Source organism: Chelonia mydas, chromosome 4 (genome assembly GCF_015237465.2).
Source record: "Chelonia mydas isolate rCheMyd1 chromosome 4, rCheMyd1.pri.v2, whole genome shotgun sequence".
NCBI classification, from domain to species: Eukaryota; Metazoa; Chordata; order Testudines; family Cheloniidae; genus Chelonia; species Chelonia mydas.
In genome coordinates, this window is record NC_057852.1 from 72644798 (window position 1) to 72667713 (window position 22916).

A 22916-nucleotide genomic window follows, 5' to 3' on the forward strand; every position below is an offset into this window, starting at 1 on the left:
CTATATAGAAATGATGGCAGCTATTTAGTGCTCAAATATCCACATGAAGATGGAAAGACTATCACCATTTATTATGGAAAACTTCTGTTGCTTTGAACAATGATTCTCTATTGATCTACATATGCTGCTACCTGGAAATTGCATTGGAGAAAGGATGGCTGCGGAACTCGTGCTCTGTTTCAATATTGTTTAATAAACATGCTGTGTTTTGCTCAGGTGAAGTCTGCATTAACTCACAGCTGGAAAATGCATACAGATCATTAATTTAAAGAATTTTTACCTTTACATATAGCACTTGCATCTAAATGTATATCTTTTAGTAAAGTTTACAACATTCAGTGTGACAGCTATGATACAACACAAAACCTCCTGTAGTTCCACTGAACCCTTACCAGAACAATGAAATTCTGGATGATGTGCAATTTTCTGCTTTGTCTTCTGAGCTGTGAGGAGAAACAGGTGAGATGGCATCTTAAAACTGAGAAGAATGCAGCATCTCTCTATGTTCACTGAGGCATGATTGATATAAAACTGAACATTACTTCAATGATGAGCTACCTTCACTTTAAGAAAAATGTGTGAAAGTAATATTATCGTTGTTTACCCTGTCCCACATGCTGCTAGATGTGGTGGTTTAGCAGGTTCTCGCTGTCCTCTAAAACTTGCTTTTATTGCTGTGTGGTTCTTTGGTTTCTCCTTACCTGTAGCCCTTCATTGATGGAAATAATCCCCATGCTCAAACTGCCTGTTTTCCCAGTAATTATCAGTGACGGAATTTCTTTTGCATTTGCAATGTCCCATACATTTTCACACTCTCTTGATCAAACTTCAGCCAGCACTGTACAACCAGACATAGCTATTTGCCTGAATTCAGTAGCTGTAATCATGGACCTTCTCTTCTAATGTGTGCATTGATTGCATTGTAATGTTTGTAAAGTGCTTTGAAAACGAAGTATTACGTTGAGTGGCACCATCCTACTGATGGAAATAGAGTAAGTTAAATCAGTAAGATAATAAGTAGGATGCCCAAAATGTGGATGTATTTAAGCTTCTATAGCAGGGGTTCTCAAACTGGGGATGAGGGGATTGCGAGGTTATTACATGGGGGGTTGTGAGTTGTCAGCCTCCACCCCAAACCCTGCTTTGCCTCCAGCATTTATAATGGTGTTAAATATATTTTAAAAAATAGTTTTAATGTATAGGGGGTCGCACTCAGAGGCTTGCTATGTGAAAGGGGTCACCACTACAAAAGCCTGAGAAACCCTGTTCTATTGCATCTTAATCATGTTACACACGACAAGGTTTGAAATATCTTCTTTGGTACTTGACAGGGGTGAGTGGAAACTTTCCTTGGTGCAAGAGGGAGCCAAAAGCCTAAGTTTTGACAGAAACTAAACTTCCAGGCTTAAGCTTCTGTTCTTAAAAAATAAAACATTATTTCTGGCTCTTAATACTGTGGCAATTATAACCTCCTGCATGAGAGAGGATGTGGTGCTGTCTTTTTGAATCTGCAGCTTGCAGAGCCTTCCCCAACCAGCAGTAGAAGAAGGAATTTGGTGAATTTTACAGAACTGGTCAATTTTACTGCCACGTTCAGAATGCTGTATGAAGATGTGACAGTGACAATTGTCAGTTTTGCTGCTACTGCTTTGGAAAGTTGTGAGCAGCAGAGGCAAGCATAGTGTAATTCAGGTGGAACCTGGAAGAGAAAGGAGAGATCTTGTCTCTCCACACCTTGCTGATAGATGGCAGGACAGGGCTTCAAGCTTTCCAGCCATCCCTAGGTTTCAGCAGGTCTTATTTGCACCTGCTGAGATTCTTAACGGTTTGTTGTCTCTGAACTCTGCTCAGGGCTTCTCTTTTTTGCATAGTTTGATCAGGCGGTGGGAAAACCAGTGAATGAGGGACAGGTAAACTGAGACTTTCTAAAAAAAATTGCATCTGTCCTGCAGCTGGTCATTGTGCAACTATTTGGTGCAAGTCACTTAATATGCATAATTGATTAATTGAATACACATTTATTATCATTTACATATAGTCCAGCAAACTGACCAACTAGGTACAAGATTACCAACATACAAGAATACAATCATCCAACCATTATAGATGGCAAAGTTTCTGAACATATTTTGTATTTGATACAAAGTTGTCATGTAAGTGAAGTATGGTTGTCTATTAGCATTAAAAAATTCGCTATTGTCTATGTAATTTTCATAAAATGACTACTGCAGAAAGTGTCATTGAAAAAGAATAGCACAAGAGAACTATATTAAAGTTTTATATTTTGCACTAGATATTTTCACGCTTTTCCATATGATTAACTTGGTAGCTCTAGGAATTACCATATGTTAATGAAAAGAAATGTTTAATACTTATCGCAAACAGCTTTCATTAAACTAGCATAGGTGTACATGCTTAGAAGGCTAGTCTCTGTGTCTAATTACATACCTGTCTTTTCCTAAAGGCCTATCTTAAAGATAGGGAACTAGCATTTTAAGATACTACTGCGATGTGCTATAGTTAAAATGAGGCCTGATTCAGGGCCCATTGCCTTCCAAAGATTTTTGGATCAGGCTCATCAACAGAAGCTGTTTTATTGAATATATACATTATAGCAGCTGTGTACTAAACACAAAAAGTGCAAAGATGAGTTTAAATAAGATTATGGATAACTGTATTTTGTGAATTTAGAGTCCAGTTGTGTTTCCATGAAAGCTAATGGGAATCTTGCAATTGACCTCAAAAGGATTAACAAGCTTTTTAGACCAAGATTTTCAAAAACAGATGTAAAAAGTTAGGGTCCTCAAACCTTATTTAGGCACCTAAATAAGTGACCAGATTTTCAAAAGTGCTGAACATAGAGTAGCTCCCACTGATTTCAGTTACTTTTTGTTAAAGTAATGAAGACTTATTGATATGAAACTTCAGTACAGTGAACTGTGACTAAGGGCCTCAACGGGTGTAAAATAGTGTAGTGAGGTGCTATACTGCCTTATAGCAGCTGAGAATTTGACCCTAAATCTGTGAGAGATGGAATGACACCACCAGATCTTTTATGAGACTGTCTGGGTTGGCAGATCAGCACAGTGAATTAAAGAGGTTCTACTGCACCCCTCTTCTTAAATCCTTCTAATGAAAACAAATGTTGTTACTAAGTTGGAAAGGAGAGCTTTACCATTAAATCTTCAAAACATGGTTCCTTCTATATATAGACAGGGAAACATATACCACTTGGTACATTAAGGCTCTGCACTCTAGTGCTGTAGAAAGGAATAGATTTTCTATGACAACATCGTTAATCTCCTGTTGTGAAGTCCTGTGTGTGTCTTCTCACTGGGACGCATGATGCTCATCATTGATTGTTGCAAGGGATCACGAAAGAGATCTTTGGTCCAAAGAAAATACCTCTGAAAGAAATTATCAGGTATTTCAGTTGTAAGGTTATCATAAATTATCATAAGCTCTAAAATGAAACCCATCTACAACTGCTTTGCTGTTTTTGTGTATGTTTTTTTTTAAAAAAAAAACACAAACCTGAAGAAGTGCACAAGCTTCAGTGTCAGTAGAAACTAAACTGCTGATGGGTGGAAATCCTAGCTCCACTAAAGTCAATGGCAAAACTCCCAGGCACCACAGTGGGGCTAGGATTTCACCCCGGTGGCATAATTTCAGTTTTAGTGAGATAAATTCTAAAAAAGATGCATAGGAAATGTGCACATATACAGTTAAGTGAGGCTTGTACTGAGCTCCAAGGTGGGGTCTTTTGTGGTATGCAAAGAGATCTTTTGTATTGTAGTCTAGTAAAAGCTTTCTTTATCTAAGGTTTCAGAATAGCAGCTGTGTTAGTCTGTATTTGCAAAAAGAAAAGGAGTACTAGTGGCACCTTAGAGACTAACCAATTTATTTGAGCATGGGCTTTCGTGAGCTACAGCATCCGATGAAGTGAGCTGTAGCTCACGAAAGCTTATGCTCAAATAAATTGGTTAGTCTCTAAGGTGCCACTAGTACTCCTTTTCTTTCTTTATCTAAGATTTTGAAGACTTATTGTGAGTTAGCAAGCAAATACCGTGCCTTATCTAGGTACCTGCAGTGATTTTGGAGAGAATGGAAAATATGAAAAGTTGCTCTTATTTATTTATGAAAGTTGCTGTTAAACCATGCCCCCTAGTTTAAAAGGTAGTAGGTTGCTGGCAGAGTGACTTTGGAATTCATTCCCACATAGCCTGATTTATTAACCCTTCAGGCATGCTGAAAAGCTCCTCTTTAGGACATTTCAGGAGAGGGTGAGTTGAGAAATACAGGTGACCAGTGCAGGGATCATCCAGGTTACTGTGGCATAGTAAGGCCAGCCTAATATGATTTTATTCTTTGTAGGTTTTAGTTATCCTAGTTTATCATTTGCCTAGAGCACGGGTTCTCAAACTGGGGGTCGGAACCCCTCAGGGGGTTGTGAGGTTATTACATGGGGGTCACAAGCTGTCAGCCTCCACCCCAAAACCCGCTTTGCATCCAGCATTTATAATGGTGTAAAATATATAAAAACATGTTTTTAATTTATAAGGGGGGGGGTTGCACTCAGAGGCTTGCTGTGTGAAAGGGGTCACCAGAACAAAAGTCTGAGAACCACTGTCCTAGAGCACATGGAGAAAAGGGTATGGCCTTTAACGTTGAATGAAATAATTAAATATTTGTTAGGAAGTACTCTTACAAAGGAATGAAATTGGATACTAGTAGTATAGGGGAAAATATGCCATTATAAACCTAATGAATAGAGCTGAGTGAAGGATGGAAATTCTGTGATTTTGAAATTTGGCTTCATTCAGAATTGGGGGAGAAATCTGAAAACAGTGACATTCTCCCAAAGCAAATTCAGGGGAAAAATTGTTTCCATTTTTAAAATTTTTATTATATAGTATAAAAAACAAAGATTTTGAAATGAAGTAATTAAAAAAAAACAAATAAAGTGTTTCATTCCAAAAATGTTTGGACATTTGTCAGAATTTTTCCCTGAAATATAATTTTGGTGAAATTGACATGATTTCACAAATCATTTAGCTTTTGATTGAATTGTTCCACTACAGTTTTTCCAACGTGCTCTGCTAACGAACATTGAGAGTATTTGTCACTATCCTTCATTGTTAATGTTCAACACTGTCTATAACACTACAAGTAGAGGTGGGGGAAGTGTTGGGGTTTTAAGGTGACCCCTGAATCCTTTTCAATTCATCTTTTTTCCCCATTCACTTTTCTGCAGACTTTTTATTGTAAATGTCTCTCTTGCAGTTCAGCTTATCTAGATGAAATATCTATACCCACTAATATACAGAGGCAATGACATATTTTGCCATGCAGCAAGAACCTCAGGGCTTTCTCATCTCTTTTGAAAAACTGGTTTTCACTAATGGGTGTTGAAATTATTGGTTGAAAATCAAGGGATTAGTCCAAAGACCCCAATTTTTATATGACCTGGGTCAAGTAAGTAAAGAACAAGGGGCAAAATTCAGCCTAGTATAAACTCACTGAAGTAAATCATGTTACATTAGGTCTGTGGTGGGATGTATGATTTAATACTTTAAGCAAACACAATGTCAATCTTCCCCTTTACTTTAAAAAAGCAAATGAAGTGATAAAAGAAAATGGCTGAGTCTTGGTCTAACTTCTAAGCTTGATAAAATGTTTCATTTCTTTGAAATGGAAGCTGATCCATTAAGTAGTAGTCCATACTATAGGGAAATATAATGAACACTTGTTAAATCCATATAAACATGTAAAATTGTATGTAACAGAAAGTTGCCTTACTTTGGGCAGCAGAGTAATTCACTAAAATTGCAGTAACAGATCATCTCACAGCTTTGCCCTTCCCAAAAGTGGTCTTGAAGATTTCCATCAATGCGTCGAAGACTGGCCACACCCTCTGGGATGCTGTGACAGTTGCGATCTTTTAGCACTTTCTTGTAACAAGAAAGTCGACTGAAAGGCATCATGTTAGTACCAAGCAGCATGCTCAGCAAAACAAGAGCTGATAGAATCTTCATTTTCATCATTCCAAAGCTTGCTTTTGACAGGAGTGCTAATGAGAAAAGAGGCACATTAGACATGTATTGATGCTGAATAGATCAGTTTTTGTGCAGATTGCTTAATTCATTTCTCTAGCTTGAATCCAGTTTATCCTGAGGATTTTTGGGAGTTGGACCTGTGTGCTGGAGAGGATTATTTCCCAGGAGATAGAAGGTATTGCTATTTCCACTGTTGTGGAGTTAAATTTCACAGCCCTCTCTGCACCCTATTCTTATTTTTCATGAATTGAGCCTTTTGTTGCTGGCAGTGTCTTTTGCTTTTCTCCTTCAGGAAATTGCTTTGAGAGGATTTGACCAGCTCACTGGTATGAATGTCTACTTTCATGTAGTTGTATATCTTTGGAGCATAATAACATTAACAAAGCAGTGTGGAAATGTTCAGATACATTTCCCCAGTTTCTGGATGTTTTTTTGGCTCTTTTAAATTATTACAAAAGTATAATGACTCTACTGAAGTCGTTTCATCCTTATTCTACCTATTTCTCCCAAATGTGGTAGAAACTACATGCTAGCATGACCTACTAAATGTATTATAATCATAGAATATGAGGGTTGGAAGAGGCCTCAGGACTCCAACCCCCTTCTCAAAGCAGGACCAACCTCAACCCCACCCTGGGCTCTGTCAAGCTGGGCCTTAAAAACCTGTAAGGATGGAGATTCCACCAGCTCCCTAGGTAACCCTTTCCAGTGCTTCACCACCCTCTTCTCCCACTGCATCTTGAGACCATTGCCAGCGTCAATCAGAGGAGGGCCCGGGGGGGCCATTTGGCCTGGGCCTCAAGCTCAAAAGGGGTCTCAAATTTAGACACTTGTTATTTTTTTGGCATTTTGGCATCACAACATGTTTTTATGCACATCCCTATCGGACCAAAATGTGACACTCTCTCAGCTTAAAGCTGCAAATTTAAGCAAGAAAGAGATGTGATTTGGTAAAAGACATAATTTTTTTGTTAACTGATATAGATTTTTGTCATACTAAAGAGTTAAAAATGTTCATAAATATTAGTACAGATATATCAGTTCTGATGGCACAAGATTAGACCATGATGAACGTGTTCTCTCAGATCAGCTGATTATATAAACAAACCACTACTAGTGGCTGTTGCTGGATCAAGTGCGTGTTGAAAGGTAGAGAATTGTTACATTTTAGTGTCTTTATAGTTTTATGTCAAGTTGACTAAGGAATTATTTATGTGTGAGAATGCCTCATTATCTTCATATGGTATCTAAAAGAGGAGACTGGTTGGTTGGTTGAGTCTTAGCTTGGCCGTCATCATAGGCTTTCGTAGTCTATAGGCCCAGATTCAAGGTGAACATTTGTGAGGACAATCTTGTACAGTGAGTTTCGTGAGGACACACGTTTGAAGTTTTTGGACATTATCCTTCTGTCTGTATCCATGTTTGTGTTTACTATATGTATGTCATCCCTTTGTCTTCAGCTCAGCCTGTTATATTATACCTTGCATGCTTTAGTTTTGATTCAGTGATAAGGATAATTGCATGTCTGACTGTTTCATTTTGTGTTAAATAGTATTCCTTTGTTTTGCGTCTTTTCGGCATTTGTGTACCATTCAGCATTTGTGTGAATCTCACTGCACAGGCTCGAATTGAACTTCAGTCTATTCAGAAGCACATGTCCAAATCTGAATGCATTCTGATGTCATCTTTGTGGATGAAGCAACTTACAAGGATCCACCAAACTAATCTGGTAATTGAAGCACGCAATGCTATACTTGATGTTGAGAGGGATAACATTGAAAGTCTTATCAATGACATTCAACAGATTCGTGAACAATGGGATGCAATCCTGAGTCCATATTAGTAGCACAGAATATTGGCATTTCATCTGAGTTCTCCACCAAACGCAACTTACCTACTGAATCCGATGCCGAGCAGCATTATAGGGTCAGTGTCTTCCTTGTCATCATTGATTCTATTCAATCAGGTCTTACACGTCAATTTGAGTCACAGCAACTAATTTTTACCCTTTTGGGGATTCTTTGGCAGTTCAACAGACTGAGTAATGAAGATCTACTTTCTCCAGCTGAACAATTTCAGCAACAGTACAACAAAGAAATCTCAAAAGATCTCAGTGATGAGGTCATCTTCCTCAGACAAATATATTCCATGAACTTTAAATTGGATTGCAAGCCAAAGGAATTGCTTCAAGAAATACTTGAACTTGGACTCTCTGGGGTGTTTCCTATTATCACAATTGCATTGCGTAGTTTTATCATTTTTGTAAGTTTGCCTGGTGAATGCACCTTCAATGTGTTGAAACAGGTGAAGAACTATCATGGTTCAACTATGGGACAAGAGTGTTTGAATGGGTTCGCCATGCTTAATATCAGCTGTGACACTGCACGAAAGCTAGATTTTTCCTCAATAATTAGTGCATTTTCACAGAAAATGGCTAGAAAAGCATTTGTTAAATAAAAAAATATTCAAATTATGTCTCACTCTTTTTTTGGTGTCTTATTTTGTTTTCATTTGTCATTTTTTATTTTTATTATGGCTAGGGGCCCCAAAAGCTGGAAGTGGCCAGGGCTGCTCTGGACTTCTGAGAGGGTCCGACCATTGCTCCTTGTTCTGTCATCTGCCACTACTGAGAACAGCTTAGCTCCATCCTCTTTGGAACCCCCCTTCAGGTAGTTGAAGGCTGGTATCAAATCCCCCCTCACTCTTCTCTTCTGCAGGCTAAATAAGCCCAGTTCCCTCAGCCCCTCCTCATAAATCATGTGCCTCAGCCCCCTAACCATTTTCATTGTCCTCTGTTGGACTCTCTCCAATTTGTCCACATCCTTTCTGCAGTAGGGGTCCCAAAACCGGACACAATACTCCAGATGTGGCATCACCAGTGCCGAATAGAGGGGAATAATCACTTCCCTCTATCTGCTGTTAATGATCCTACTAATGCAGCCGAATATGCCGTTAGTCTTCCTGGCAAAAAGGGCACACTGTTGACTCATATCCAGTTTCTCATCCACTGTAATCCCCAGGTCCTTTTCTGCTGAACTGCCACTTAGCCAGTCAGTCCACAGCCTGTAGCAGTGCATGGGATTCTTCCATCCTAAGTGCAGAACGGGAAGGGGAAATTTTGTTGACTTAGTCCAACTGCAGACTTCTGGACATGACTGGTTTTACTTTTCAAGAAAGTGAAGGGCCAAGCATAGCAGAGGGAGTTCAGGCTCTTCACAGCACTAACAGTGCACCTCTGTTCTGACTTCCAACACTGCCTGCTATTCTAATCCAGCACTTTCACGGAACAGAGACTACTGAACGTGTCACACAGCGGGAGTTGGAGAAGAGCATCCCACTTGTATTCATTTGTAAATTAGCCCAGGATCTGAGCTGTGGCTCAGCCTGGTTTTCAGCAGCAGAATATTGAAGTTTGGAGAGACAATGTTTGTTTACATTTCTTTTAGCTTGATATGAAGATTCCAATCCCTCTCTAGATTTAAAGAGTGGCTCTACTCTGATAACCGACCCAGACAAATATTGCATCTTTTCACTCAACAGATTTGATTCTTGTATGTATTCCTACTTATACCTACTCTACAGTCAAATAGGATTTTGTTGCTTTTTGGTCTTAACACTATAGACCCAACTCAGCTAAGAGACTATGAGCTGGATTCTAGGCTTTCTTGTGTAGCTGGAGAATTGAATGCAAAACCTGAAGACTGTGGGACAAATGGGGATACAATTTGACCTCTAGAATATTTATAATGTATGATGATGACGATCAAGGAAAGAACCCATTTGACTCTCAGATCTCAGGTCGAGGTTGCAGGATTGATAGCAGGGGGAAAAGGGGAAGTCTTTTGTAAACTAAGCATGTTTGATATGGAAATCACTTAGACATGTAACTGTGCCATGCTATTTTTTACAGTCACTTTTCAGAGAAGGACCACATGTTAAAACACAAAACATTATCGGACACACATACTACTTTACCACATTCCTGATTCAATTAATTTTCATAGACAGTTACATCGATATTTCCACCCTGCTAATCCTTCACCCATTTTGACAAATTATCTGCACAAAACATCAGCGATATAACTGCCTAAGAAAATCAGTTTCTGGAGACATGAGCCCATTTAGAAAAAACATTAACATTATAGGATTAAAACTGGCATTATTAGTTTAATACTAATCATGGGCACCTGTCAGGGTTCCCTCCCCACTCTGAACTCTGGGATACAAATGTGGGGACCCACATGAAAGACCCCCCAAGCTTATTTCTGCCAGCTTAGGTTAAAACTTCCCCAAGGCACAAATCCTTCTTTGTCCTTGGATGGGTACTGCTGCCACCACCAAGTGAGTTAGACAAAGATTCAGGAAAAGGACCACCTGGAGTTCCTGTTTCCCTAAAATATCCCCCCAAGCCCCTTCACTCCCTTTCCTGGAGAGGCTTGAGAATAATATACCAACCAGATAGGTTAACAAGGTAAGCACAGATCAGCCCCTTGGGTTTTTAGGACACTAAAAACCAATCAGGTTCTTAAAAACAGAACTTTATTATAAAAACAGCACCTCTGTAAAGTCAGGATGGAAGGTAATTTTACAGGCTAATCAGATTCAAAACACAGAGGATTCCCCTCTAAAGTTACAAAAAACAGGAATAAACCTCCCTCTTAGCACAGGGAAAATTCACAAGCTAAAACAAAAGATACTCTAACACATTTCCTTGCTATTATGTACTATTTCTGTAAGTTTAGATGTACCATTCAGTAGGAGCTAGATTACTTGCTTGGTCTCTCTCTTTGTCTCCAGAGAGAATGCACAAGCCCAAAACAAAAAACCTTCCCCCACAGATTTGAAAGTATCTTCTCCCTTTATTGGTCCTTTTGGTCAGGTGCCAACCAGGTTATCTGAGCTTCTTAATCTTTTACAGGTAAAGGAGGGATTTTATGCTACCCTTAACTGTATGTTTATGACAGCCCCTCATTATTCTGATCTTTTACACAAACTTACATGTTTATGCTAACATTATGTACAAAAAAAGTTGGTTTAAAAGTTTTATGTTTTGTTATGAGTACTGTGACCGGGAAAGGCCAGATGGCGATAGTAAAGTAGTGGGAGACAGATATATTAGCCACAGGCTAAACAAATCCCTGGTGCCAGGATAAGCAAATGGTAGCTGCTCCAGGTCAATTAAGACACCTGGGACCAATTAAGATCTTTTCAGGCAGGGAAGATAGCTAGGTTGATTGGGACACCTGAAGCCAATCAGGGGCTGGCTGAAACTAGTTAAAAGCCTCCCAGTTAGTCAGGTGGGTACATGTGTCAGGAGCTGTAGGAAGAAACTGCACTGTTGGAGAAACTGAGCAGTACAAACCATATCAGGCACAAGGAAGGAGGCCCTGAAGTAAGGGTGAAGTAGATATTGAGGAAGTGGGGGCTGCTGTGGGGAAGTGGGCCAGGGAATTGTAAGTGTCCTATTTCCAAAAGGTCAGCTGCCATAGCTGATACTATTAGGGTCCCTGGGCTGGAACCCGGAGTAGAGAGCGGGCCTGGGCTCCCCCCCCCCACTCCCCCGAATTAATCACTGAGACTGGGAGACAACAGAGACTGTGCAAGGGAGAGTAGCTACTCCTCACCTCCCTTGCTGGCTTATGATGGAAGTGGTTCAGTAGGCTGTGATCCTTGTCTCTAGAGAGAGAAGGGCTACGTGGAGGGTCACAGTGAGCCTCTGAGGCTAGCGAAATCTACCAGGAAGCATGGGACCCATGGAGACAAGGACAGAGCTTTGTCGCAGTATGCATAGTTAAAATAAAAGCAAATGCTCATTTATCTTTTTGTTACAGATGTGAAATTCAATAAACTATTTTTCTGGTTTACATGAAATTTTGCATGCACATTTATCTTGATGAGTAGCCCACTTAATTATTCTTTTAATTTATAAAATGTGTTCTTTAGACCTCAGGGACCATGTCTAATATTTAAAAGATTGCATTATTTTCACTAGTTCTAGCCAATGTGCCAAATAATAATAAATTCCTCTTTCCTTCAAATAAGGTAAACATCAACCCAACTTTGCCTAATGTTGGATTTTGGACTCAGGTAAGGTGTATGTTTGTAGGATAGTTTTTATTCTAAATCAGTTTCCCCAGCACTAAACAGTACATAAGTGAATCCTGCTTAAATGAGTTTATAGTCTAAGGAGGATGGATGTGGACACATTCTACCCTGGTTAACAAGAAGGGCAGTCTCAAAGTAGTACAAGTATTTTTTAATTTAATATATAATGTAAGCGTTTCATAGAAGAAAAAAAGTGTTAAAGGTGATGATATTGCATGATACTACACTTAAAAAAATATGGGATCTGATTTTGAGAATTGGCCTCTGTTTTTCCAGTCCCAGTGTAAATAGTTGTACCATATTTAGTATCTGTTATAAATTGCAGGCACAAATAGTAGATCTTTAAGTATTGAACTATTTGTGTCTGTAAGTCAGATAGATAAGTCTGCTATATGTTGTGGTTGTGCAAAATTGCCCCTGCAGAAAGAGTAGTTAGACCAAATCCTGAGTGAAAATTAGGCCCTGATGACAGCATGCAACTCAAAAATAATTCATTTTGTAGATCAATATGACTAACTTTTTAAAGAAATCCTTATGCTGTGTCCTAAACTTTGTCTCTAGACTGCTAAAGACAGCAGGTTCTAAAGGGCAGGGACCTCAACTGAAAATACCCTGTTGCTGATCCTGGAATGTTGGCTTGCACTTCTAGGTATGGGTATCAAGAACGCCTTACTGGCTCTCAACTGCCACAGGACACATGGCAAGTGGTCTCAGGTAAATCGGTCCCAGATCTTGTAAAATTTCAAAGATAACTACATCTTGAATTGTACCAGAACTGAACTGGCTGTCTGTGCAGAGTACAAAGCAGAAGTGTGTGGAAGGGCCTGCACAGCTTTGTCCTGCATCAGCTCATGGCCTAAAAAGCCATCCCTAACAGTGTATTACAATAATGCACTAGAGAAGAGTCTGACATGGATAACTGTGACAAGTTCAGTATCAGTCAGGAAAGGTCATGATCTCCTGATCAACTGTAGACAGAATACTGAACTAGAGGGGACTGGCACTGAATGACAATTCATTTTATGTATGTTATAACCTGTCTGGCATGTCTAGTATTCAAATATTTACCCATTGTTTCTTTTGGACTGAGGCATGTCCTCTTTGAATGCTCTATTTTCACAGATACTAATTTACATAAAACTCTTAATCAGAGCGCTTCCTTCAAAAGGTTTGTCCTGAAGGAGATGCTATCTATTTTCAGATGGAAGACTGTCAAAGGGAGTGTCCAAGATCATGGAGGCTATAGCTTTGTCAATACAGCACTCTACTGTGTGGCATAAGGGAAGAGATGGTAGGGGCTTGGCGGAGCTTCTATACAGTACAATATATGGAATAGCCGCTGACTCACCAACTACTGCTATGAACTCTTCCCTTATACTGCTAAACTAGTACTGTTGAGGTACCCATGAAGGTGGAAAGTTGCAAAGCTGATGAAAAGTTGCTGGATGTAGGGAGTGGGTGTGTATGTGGGGAGGGGGTGTGGGGGTACATTTTACAAAATATAGCTACTCAAGTTTTCTCTGCCATCACCAAGTGCAGATAAAATTGCGTTGACACCTATCCAGCCAGTGAAATCTGCTGAACAAATGTCACACAGTTGAGTTGAAGAACAGTTACCAGTAAGTAACCTTTCTTTCTGTGATATGTCTATTTCCTGCCTCATTAAAGGGCACCAATGTCAATCACACCAAGCTCCAATAGGTGCAGTCTATCAAGACTATTCAGTTTCAAGTTCCAACAGGGATAAAATCTCCTGAAAGTATTTGAAACAAACTTCCCACATTTGCATAGGTCCTTTTTGATAAAATACTCCATTGATGGCATTTGACATGACATTGGTGAAAGAAGTTAAGATGGGGAAATTTCAGTGTCATAAAAATAGCTTTAGTTTTCTGTATGACTGGAAAATAGATAGTCTGAGGGGAAGATTGCTAAATGAGTAAGGAATCATTAACAGTGAAGTTCCTAAAGTTTTGTTTTGCCAGGCAACTTGGCACTACATATTCTTTGGAATGGTTGGATCCACAGGGAGATTTATTTTTTTTTAAATTCTCTGCCGCAATGGCCAAGACAAACAGAGCTATGTTTCTTGAGAATATTAATAGTGCTGTAAGTCCCATGCAAGCAGCTGCTGTCAGTAATAAGCACTAGTGGTATGGGTAGGCAATAGAAATAAGGAAAAGTGTGAGTGAATTAAACTAAAAATGTAGTTAAATACCTTTTCCTTTAAACCAGTTCCTCATATTTGGAAACAAATGTGTAAGCTATATATGTACTGAACTTTAAATGAACACATTTATAGTTAGTTGTCAAGAATTCTATAGCGTCTCTAGCTACTTCATCTTGAAAATGAAAGATACTTCACTGTGACTGGTTGTCTGTCTTATGGTCCTTTACAGTCATACAGGAGGTATATTCTATATTAACAGACTAATCAATTAAGTTCAAAGTGCAATAATAGTTTTATTACTATGCAGATAATGTATTTAGATATCTTCGCAATGGGTGTACAGTTCAAGAGTTAAAAGTAACTCTGTTAGCAACACCATTCAAAGTACAAAATTCCCTTCACATCATTTAGCAGTCATCTGTCAAACTTCCCGAGTCCAAAATACCTCCAAAAGGTGCTGATGACATTTACTGTTCAGACTTGCAGACATAGGTAATCATTAAACAACATCTGCAGGATTGGGCTATCACTTGATATATGACATACGTGTGAGTTTTAGAATTAAATAAGTTTGAAGAAGCATTGCTCAAAATTAAAAAACAAAACAAAAATCAAAAAACCAGACTTTTTTTGCCTGAACAGTCAGTACATTGTGAAGCATGGTAAGGACAGCAGCTACTCCACTGAGGATGAATTCGATGAATTACCTCTTTGTAAAACCCATCACTACCATGCTTCTTTCCAGGAATTGGGTTTTCATGAAAACTCATTTAGTTTCCCTAAAGACAGCAGCTCATTGTGAAAACACTTCTTTTCATATCCACCAGTTTTTGCAATAATATTGAAAGCATGAAAAAGTGGGCGATAGTGGAAAACTTACTATGTACTGTGATAACATCCAACTTTATAAAGAAGAGTAACATGTTAAAAAGTATTGTTTTTTTTCTTTAGCTGAATAAATTAAACTGGATTTATCTCCTCACATCTGTTCTGCAACGCATCATTTGCTCACAGTGAATGTCAACCTTCCCAAAGTGCCTCCTGCACATGCCATTCATCACATGTAATTTATCTAGCTTTGCATCCTGTAACTAGCATGAGGGGATACAAATAAATGAGGATAATTGCAGGAGCAAGACATACCTTTCTCTTTTGCTTCTCTCTCTCTCTCACTTTCTTGGCATCTGTATTTTTTTAAATGTACAAGTTGAGAGTGGGAGCTAAAGGAGATGAGGAGAGGGAGGGCTGAAGGGAGGTGCTGTACAAATAACCCTTTGTCTGCCCTGGCTCCTGTCTGCGAGTGACAGTCTCTCTTATCCAGCCAGGGGCCAGGGGGTGGGCTTCTAGAAGTACCTCTCTCCAACCCAGACAAGAAAGAAATGAGCAGCTCCTTTCCAGCAGGAAACAACTAGTCCATACAGGATTCAAAGAGAGGAAGCCTCCTCAGGGAGTAAAATACCTGCAGGAAAAAAAATACTTCTTGGAAAGATTTTTTTCCTCTCTGTGATTGGAAAAGCACGGAGGGTGTGTGTGTGTGTGGAGGGAGAGAGAGAGAGAGAGAGGGAGGAGGAGGAGGAGGGAGTGAAGCTGCCAGGATCATCTGGATTGGTAGGAGAGCATAGTTTGGTGAACGAATGCATTGTCCTCGCATATTTTCTAGTTGCCCTTTTCTCTTGTTTCTCTCATTGTGTCATAAAAATTCCCTCTGGGAGAAGTTTCAGGAACAGCACTGATGATGAGGCAGCAAGACCCAGCAATTGAAACCTATGCAATGTTCACATGAAATAGCTTGAGTCATGGAGGGTTCTGTTTGTTCGTCTGAAATTGACCTGACTGAGAAATGTGGTAATTATTTTAACTGGATTTCTGGTGATAGGTGCACTGCCACATCTTCACTGTATTGCGTTTGTTACTGGCAAAACATTTAATCACGTAATGGCAAAACAACTACTTCGTCAGCCAATATTTCAGAAAAGCGTATTGTGGAATAGTGCAATGGTGCCCTTAAAACCCTTAATTAAGGTATTCAGAGGGGTAGTTAATTTAAATGGAAAGAGGTTTACATATAATTTATGTTATCATCTAATAATAACTAATGTGGGGATAGATTGTTTAGCTTGAAGTGAAGACTCCTGTATTCTAGTCCCAAATCAGCCACGATGGACATCTTGGCTCTTTTTTGTGGTGTCGTCAAATCCAGCCACTGTAATTTCTGTCTCCCAGCTGTTTGACACTGGCTGGGTGTCAGCTTAGGGTAGATAAAATGGAATTGATGCTTATAGGCAGGCATGAGTTTGCCTTCTGATAAAGGTTTCTACACCACCTTAGCCATTTCATGTTTTACTCTTTGAGTCATTTTAGCGCTATTGCTGTTTTTTGACTTTAGGTGTCAGTGGGTTTTCCTCATCTACTACTAGCCCAGAGGTTGCAACATTTCTTTTCGGATGTGGCTTTCACCACAGTGATCCATGCCTCAAAACTAGATGATTGTAATGCACTCTATTTGAGGCTACTCTCACAGAGCATTGGTAATATCAGCAAATGTAGCATGCGCCAAACTGTCTCTTTTTAATGCAGTGAGATGTTATGGCCTGATTCTCCCTTCCATTGATATAAATCAACAGGAATGCCACTGAAGTAATTGGAGTTACACAGAAGTAATACTGTGATGAGAAGAGAATAAGATCTTGTATGTGCACATAATGCCATTGTTGCACACCGGTTGCCTATTCACTTCTATGTGCAATAGGAGTAATTTTGTTATGAATGGTTTCATTTCGAGAGAGAGCACCTCGTTTTCTGATGTGCTGTCACAAGAAATAAAAATGTACTGCAGTCTTTTTGCTCCCTGTTTCTGGGATTCAGTTCTCTGGTGCTGGTAGCAGTAGGTTCTCAAAGGAGGGTCCAAAGTTCTGGAACATACTTCAACCAACAATCTACCAGAGCCTAGGTTTGATGAATCACAAGCAACCTGTTTGACCAAGTCTTTGGTGGACTGCTAGTTTATTTTATAATTAAGGTGTGGGTAGGTGTGATGGTTCTCAGGGCACACAGGACTGTGTCACCTTGTTATCCCCTGCATCCAGCACAACGTTGTTTTTTTCTTGTTGTAGCTGGGTGTCAGCTCCCTAATACCATCAGCCTTTCAAGCACTCTCCTCTGGGCTATGCCAGCTCTAACTCTGCCTTGCAGGTTAACACTAGGTGCACCCCAGTCTCTGAGCCCCCTTGAATGTTTCCCTTGATATCCACCTCTGACATTGGCTGTTCACAGAAATTCCAAATCCTCTGCACCCAAAGGTGCAGGGTAGCTCTGTTAATCAGTTTTACCCTAAACCACTGCTTCTGTGAACCACTCAGGACTTATGATAAATCAAAGTAGGTCTGTTTAAGAAAGAATAAAAAAAAAATTAAACTAGAAACGAGAGAGTGATGGAAACGGTTATAATATACAACAATCCTAAAACCAAACCTGGGTCTATGCTTATCAACAGTTACCTCTTCTACCCAATAAAGTAGACCCCCACCCCAAAGTTCAGTTTGTTGCAAAGCTGGCTGGTTTCTTATGAACCTGGATCCAAACTCTACAAGGGGTTTTCCTCAATGAATGGATACAGAGTGCTTCTCCCTCCCCTGTGATATACTGAAAACAGCCTTTTGTTTCTATTCTCTGACAGGGCAACCCCCTATCTGTTACTGGAAGATTTGCATTCAACTATATTAAGCCAATGATATTACCCAAAAACACTGCCCTTAACCTTAACCTTTCATTTATCTAAACCAGTAACCAAGATTGTGACCTTGGAATTTCCAGGATATTACCAGCATGCTCACCTCTGACCCACAGAGGGCTCCCCAGAGCAAGCTAGTCTTGCTGATCCTTGAAAGGACACAGATACAGCTCTCCCATCAAGAATAGGCACACAAGTAGCAATTCTTCGAAATCAGAAATACTATTTATTTAGAAGTGAGTGGTTACAATAAAAGAATAGAGATAGATATAAGGATAAGCAGCGTGGCAACAAAAAGGTAGCCTCTATAACCATATACTTAACACTCTATAACATATAACAATCAACACTTAACACTAAACATCCAGTAAGCGCTGGCTGGCTGGTTACTAGAGGGGTAGGAGAAGATCAGACCACAGACACTCAGCTTTATTTACAAACGAAACCCATATGCTCTTGGGTAATAAATAAGGGAAGATTAGACTTACAAGGGCTTTCTCAAAATCCCTCTAAAACCATCTTTGGTCCTTCTGATCTGTCAGAATTAGAGAGCGTTGTCTGCTGCTGCTGGTGAGTCACTGGCTGCTGTTGTGACTGCTGCTGGCTACTCGGAGGTAAATGCTGCCTGCTGGTGGCAGACATGGAAGCCTACTTGGCTAGTTGCTGCTGCAACCCCCTGCTGGAGCAGCTGTTGTCCATGGCAACCTTGGAATTCTGGGGTGCTGGTGCTGCTGCTCAGGCAGCTCTTCCTCATGCAGCTTCTTCTTTGCAGGGTTCTATTGCTGCTGCTGCTGCTGCTGCTTCTTGCAGATGGTTTCTTCCTTGCAGGTGTTTGCAGCAGCTTCTCTCTTCTAAGGTCCCTACCCAAATACAGAGTTTAGCCTATTGGCTGTCCCCTTTATATACTGTTTGGTCACGCAAGCTCAGCCAATCAGTCTCCAGAGCTTAGCATATGCTAATACCCCCCCCCCATCTCCTGTACCTACATATGACAGGAAGTCCCATGTATCTCTGTGGGCTACAATGTATCTCTATGGGATTTTGCTGAGTCATTCCCTACAGGAAGTGATGCAATACCATGCTTCTATTACATCATCCGGAAATGATGCAATACTGTCTCCTGATTGCATGATCCCTATACACTCCTATGGGCCTATGTATTCCTATGGTTTTTTTCAGATGACCTGTGGGTGACCCCTAACTACTTCCTGTTTGGCCTCCTGGAAAATGGAATTTACCATTGCGTCACAGGAAACGAAATTTCATTTCCTAGGTAATGGACCTCTATGTTTCTTAGAATGGAATCTTCCACCACATCATCCCTTTAGCTGCCATTACTTGATTTTCTATATTTAAACTATTATTATCGTCCATCTAATTAAAGCTGTAATTTTAAAACTAATTACTGTTTTAAGCATTCCAAAGGGTCCTGATTCTATCACCAATCTATAATTGTCCAACTAAGAGAATTATAATTTTTCCAATTTTAAACCTCCCCCAGAGGTTTTTAAGGTAATTCAAACAACTGAGGGAAATTCTCTCACTACACATCCTGTTGTAATGTTTCTTTTTTACCTTCAAGTAGTTTGATTGTTTGCAGTTGCCTCTGGTGGTTTTTCTAGTGAAAAACTCTATTGATTGAGCATGGCTAAACAATTGAGCTTTGCATTGCATTGCTGGCTAAACAGGGCGGGGTGACAACTGCTCCCCCCCCACCCACCCAAATGGGCCATCACCCCCCTGCCTAAATGGATATTATCCCCTGGTGACCAATTTCTAGTCCAAATCCATAAAGCTTACTTTCAATATAAATACATTATTCCTTAAATTTTACTTGTATGTACAACTCACAAAGATTATGTATCTTGGCAAGTTATGAGCTTTCTGCAGATACCTTACATGTTACTCTTTATGGATAAATATCCTGTAAGACCTGTTTGGTGCAGAGAATTTGTCTGGTCTGAGGTGAGAGTGGTTTGCAAAGAACAGGGGACTCTTTGCCAAGGAGCGTCTGGATCACAGTAGGGTTATGAATGGGAAAGAGAAAAGAAAGTTGTAGCATAGCTGCCAAGTTTTGTGACATTGTGTGACATTGCCTGTCTTTAAGAAATGATCAGTTATTACGCTTTACGGTGCCTCAGAGAAGTGGGGTGGGGGTGGGAGAAGCTCAGCCTGCAGCAGCTTAGGGGGCTGAGGAAAGCAGGGGCTCTGGAGAACCTGGAAAAGCCAGTAGGGAGCAGAGTATTGAAGTGAGTCAGGGCAGATTGGTGACAGTGAATGACCTAGTTCTATAACTATTTTGTGACTACTCAATGTTCTGTATATGTTCTGCATTTTTCATATGAACCACAAACCCTCACACTTATTCTGGGAACACAGATCTATTCAAATCTCACCTTTCACATACTGGCCACCAACACAGACATGAACTCTCCCCAGCTCTCTCATTGGTCCCTTCTGGCCTTGGGATCTAAACACTTCAGCTAGTCACACACTTACAATAAGAAATACTAAAAGAAACACCTCTTATATTCCGTCTCTAGAAAGGATATCATTGATCTACCGTTCCACTACATGCCAGGCACTCCCCACTACCTTAGCCATCTCTTTAGAGCATAAAGAGTTTATGTACTTTGGAGGGTGTAATCACAGTAGCCTATTGTAATTGAATCTAAGATACTACAAGTAAATCTAATTACCTGAAACTTTAGGGTGGGGATTCATTTATGTAAAACTCAAGATATCTTAATTTTGTACAAGTCCAGTGAAACATTTGGGTATTCAGCGCTCATCTCTGGTAGCAATGTTGGGTGCCCCAGACATTAAGTGCCACCACCATTTTAAACAGATGTCAGTTAGACCTGCTCTGAAGTTAGATGACATAGTGTTTAAAATGGTGGCTGCAGCCCAGGGTCACTTGTTAAGAACTGTGTGATTCAGAAACCATTTTCAGCAGACAAGAACAACTTTCAGTCTTAAAAATTTATGAACAGTTGTATATTCTTATATGCTGATTTTTAACTATTTACATAAATAGCAATATCTTTTTCTTTTACATAAAACTCTTGTAACATCTCTCTTCCTATAAGGTAAAACTAAGCAATTTCAATTAACAATATCATATTTGATATTGCTAGGCAACATCACTGATCTTTCACATAGTGTGGTTTTTGTTTTGAATCCCTTACTCTGCTGATGTTTGTCCTCAGGACATTTTTGTGCTTGTATGTTTTCTAGCATCATCTTTGCCAAGTCCTGAGGGTCTGTAATAAGTCAACTCATTTTACAGTCATTGCCAATTTCTACTGTAGTCCCTATATCGGCATCCACTGGGGGGAATCTTTTGAGTTTTCTCTCGAAAACAACAGATCCTTGGTGGCTGTTAGGAAATGAGAGTAGACAGATGGTAGAGTTGGCCTTAAACTTCTACTGTGTATGATTTTGGTGCTACTTTTTGCATACTTGTCCCCGTTCTCCATCTTTTGTCTCTGTCATTATACGCTGGTTGTAATCTCACTGGCTATTCTGTCTGGAGTTCTTTGGTGCCTCTTTCAAAGTGTTAGGTTTGTTGTCATTGTTGTTCAATTTGTTCTGTCACCTTTTTCACTAGTGCTGATTCAAAAGTGTATTTGCTGTAGGTAATAGAGTGCATGTTTGGTGGGACAGGAGGCACAATACTGGACTGCTGTCCAGGCCTTCTGTTGGAGTATTTCTCCAGTCCAGTAATATCGTCCACGTGGTCTTTATTATCCCAGTGTGCCATTTGGCGATCTTAACAGTTGTTTCTGCTTTGCCATTAAACTGGCTGCGATGTGGAGTTTTGTAAAGGGACTACTCAGCGCACAAGAAACACACTTACTTAAAGTACTACAGGCAGGCAAATGCTCTTTTATTCAACTACAATACGCTCCTGATTATCCGAATAACATGAGGGACAGGATTTTATTTGGAAAATTAGGAGGAGTTTGGATAATCGAGAAGGCAGGAGCCATTCAGCACCAGGATGGTTTCCTCTGCTGCTGGGGGCTCCTCCTCCTCACCGTCCTGGCCAGGGGATCTCTGTTCTGCCCTGCTCACTCATTCCCATGACAGTGGGGGTGCAAAGGGCTCCCTATGCTACAGCAGGGCCAGCAACACCCAATCCCTGCCTGCACAAGGGGAAGTGCATGCTGCACTTGGGACAGGACAGAACCTTGTCTAGTCCATTTCCTTATCTGGGAAGCCACTACTGATGGCTGGTTGAGGTGTTCCATGAATAACACAAACTTTCCTGGAAGCTCTGTAGAACCAGATTGTTCTAGTAATGGCATTCAACTGAGGCTGTCTGTGCTGGCATGCTAATGCCCTGCCTTATAAATTATCAGGAGAAGCTCAATGATACGAACACCAGAGTTACAGACTGACCGGTCAACCGGACACCATGTGAAACCGGAAATAGCCAATCAGGCAGCAGCGGAGACAAAAAAACCCCAACAACCACCAATACTGTACTATGCCTGTACTGAATCTTAAAGGTAAGCACACCTGGGCTGCCTGTCCCCACCCCACCCCCACCCTCATGTGCAGGGCAGCCATTTACAGCTGCAGTAAGAGGTGAAGATGCTGGGGCTGTCAACCCAAGGCAGCTGGAGCCAGCAGAGCAGGAGCAGCACTGAGATCTGCCCCGTTTTCACCTCTTCCCTCCCACCCCCTCCGCTGGGAGGACGGCTTGCTGTTTTCACCCTCTTCCCGCAGCTGGGAGGGGGACGTGCTATTCTCTCACGCGCACACACACACACCCCACCTCCCCCTGTGGGGAGGAGGACAAGCCTGCAATCCAACTCAGGAAAAGAAGCTGCCTGCGGGAGCTGAGGCG

The 22916-nt window shown here is 40.4% G+C and overlaps 1 protein-coding gene across 1 annotated transcript; it reads right to left on the reverse strand.

Annotated features, from left to right (window-relative positions):
* Window positions 1-173: 173 nt before the first annotated feature.
* SCRG1 (stimulator of chondrogenesis 1) lies at window positions 174-15719 on the reverse strand. The gene is made up of 3 exons (XM_027829269.3): window positions 15475-15719; window positions 5800-6070; window positions 174-3407 (listed from the first exon to the last, which is right to left on the reverse strand). The coding sequence occupies exons 2-3, from the start codon at window positions 6042-6044 to the stop codon at window positions 3353-3355; spliced, it is 300 nt and encodes a 99-aa protein (XP_027685070.2). The 5' UTR covers window positions 6045-6070; window positions 15475-15719; the 3' UTR covers window positions 174-3352.
* Window positions 15720-22916: the final 7197 nt, after the last annotated feature.

Excerpts from the sequence above, each read along its gene's own strand:
- SCRG1 (XM_027829269.3), bottom strand. The coding sequence starts at position 6,044 with ATGATGAAAATGAAGATTCTATCAGCTCTTGTTTTGCTGAGCATGCTG. Across the intron at positions 3,408-5,799 it reads GAATTACTCTGCTGCCCAAA|AGGTATTTTCTTTGGACCAA; the intron begins GTAAGGCAACTT and ends AATTTCTTTCAG.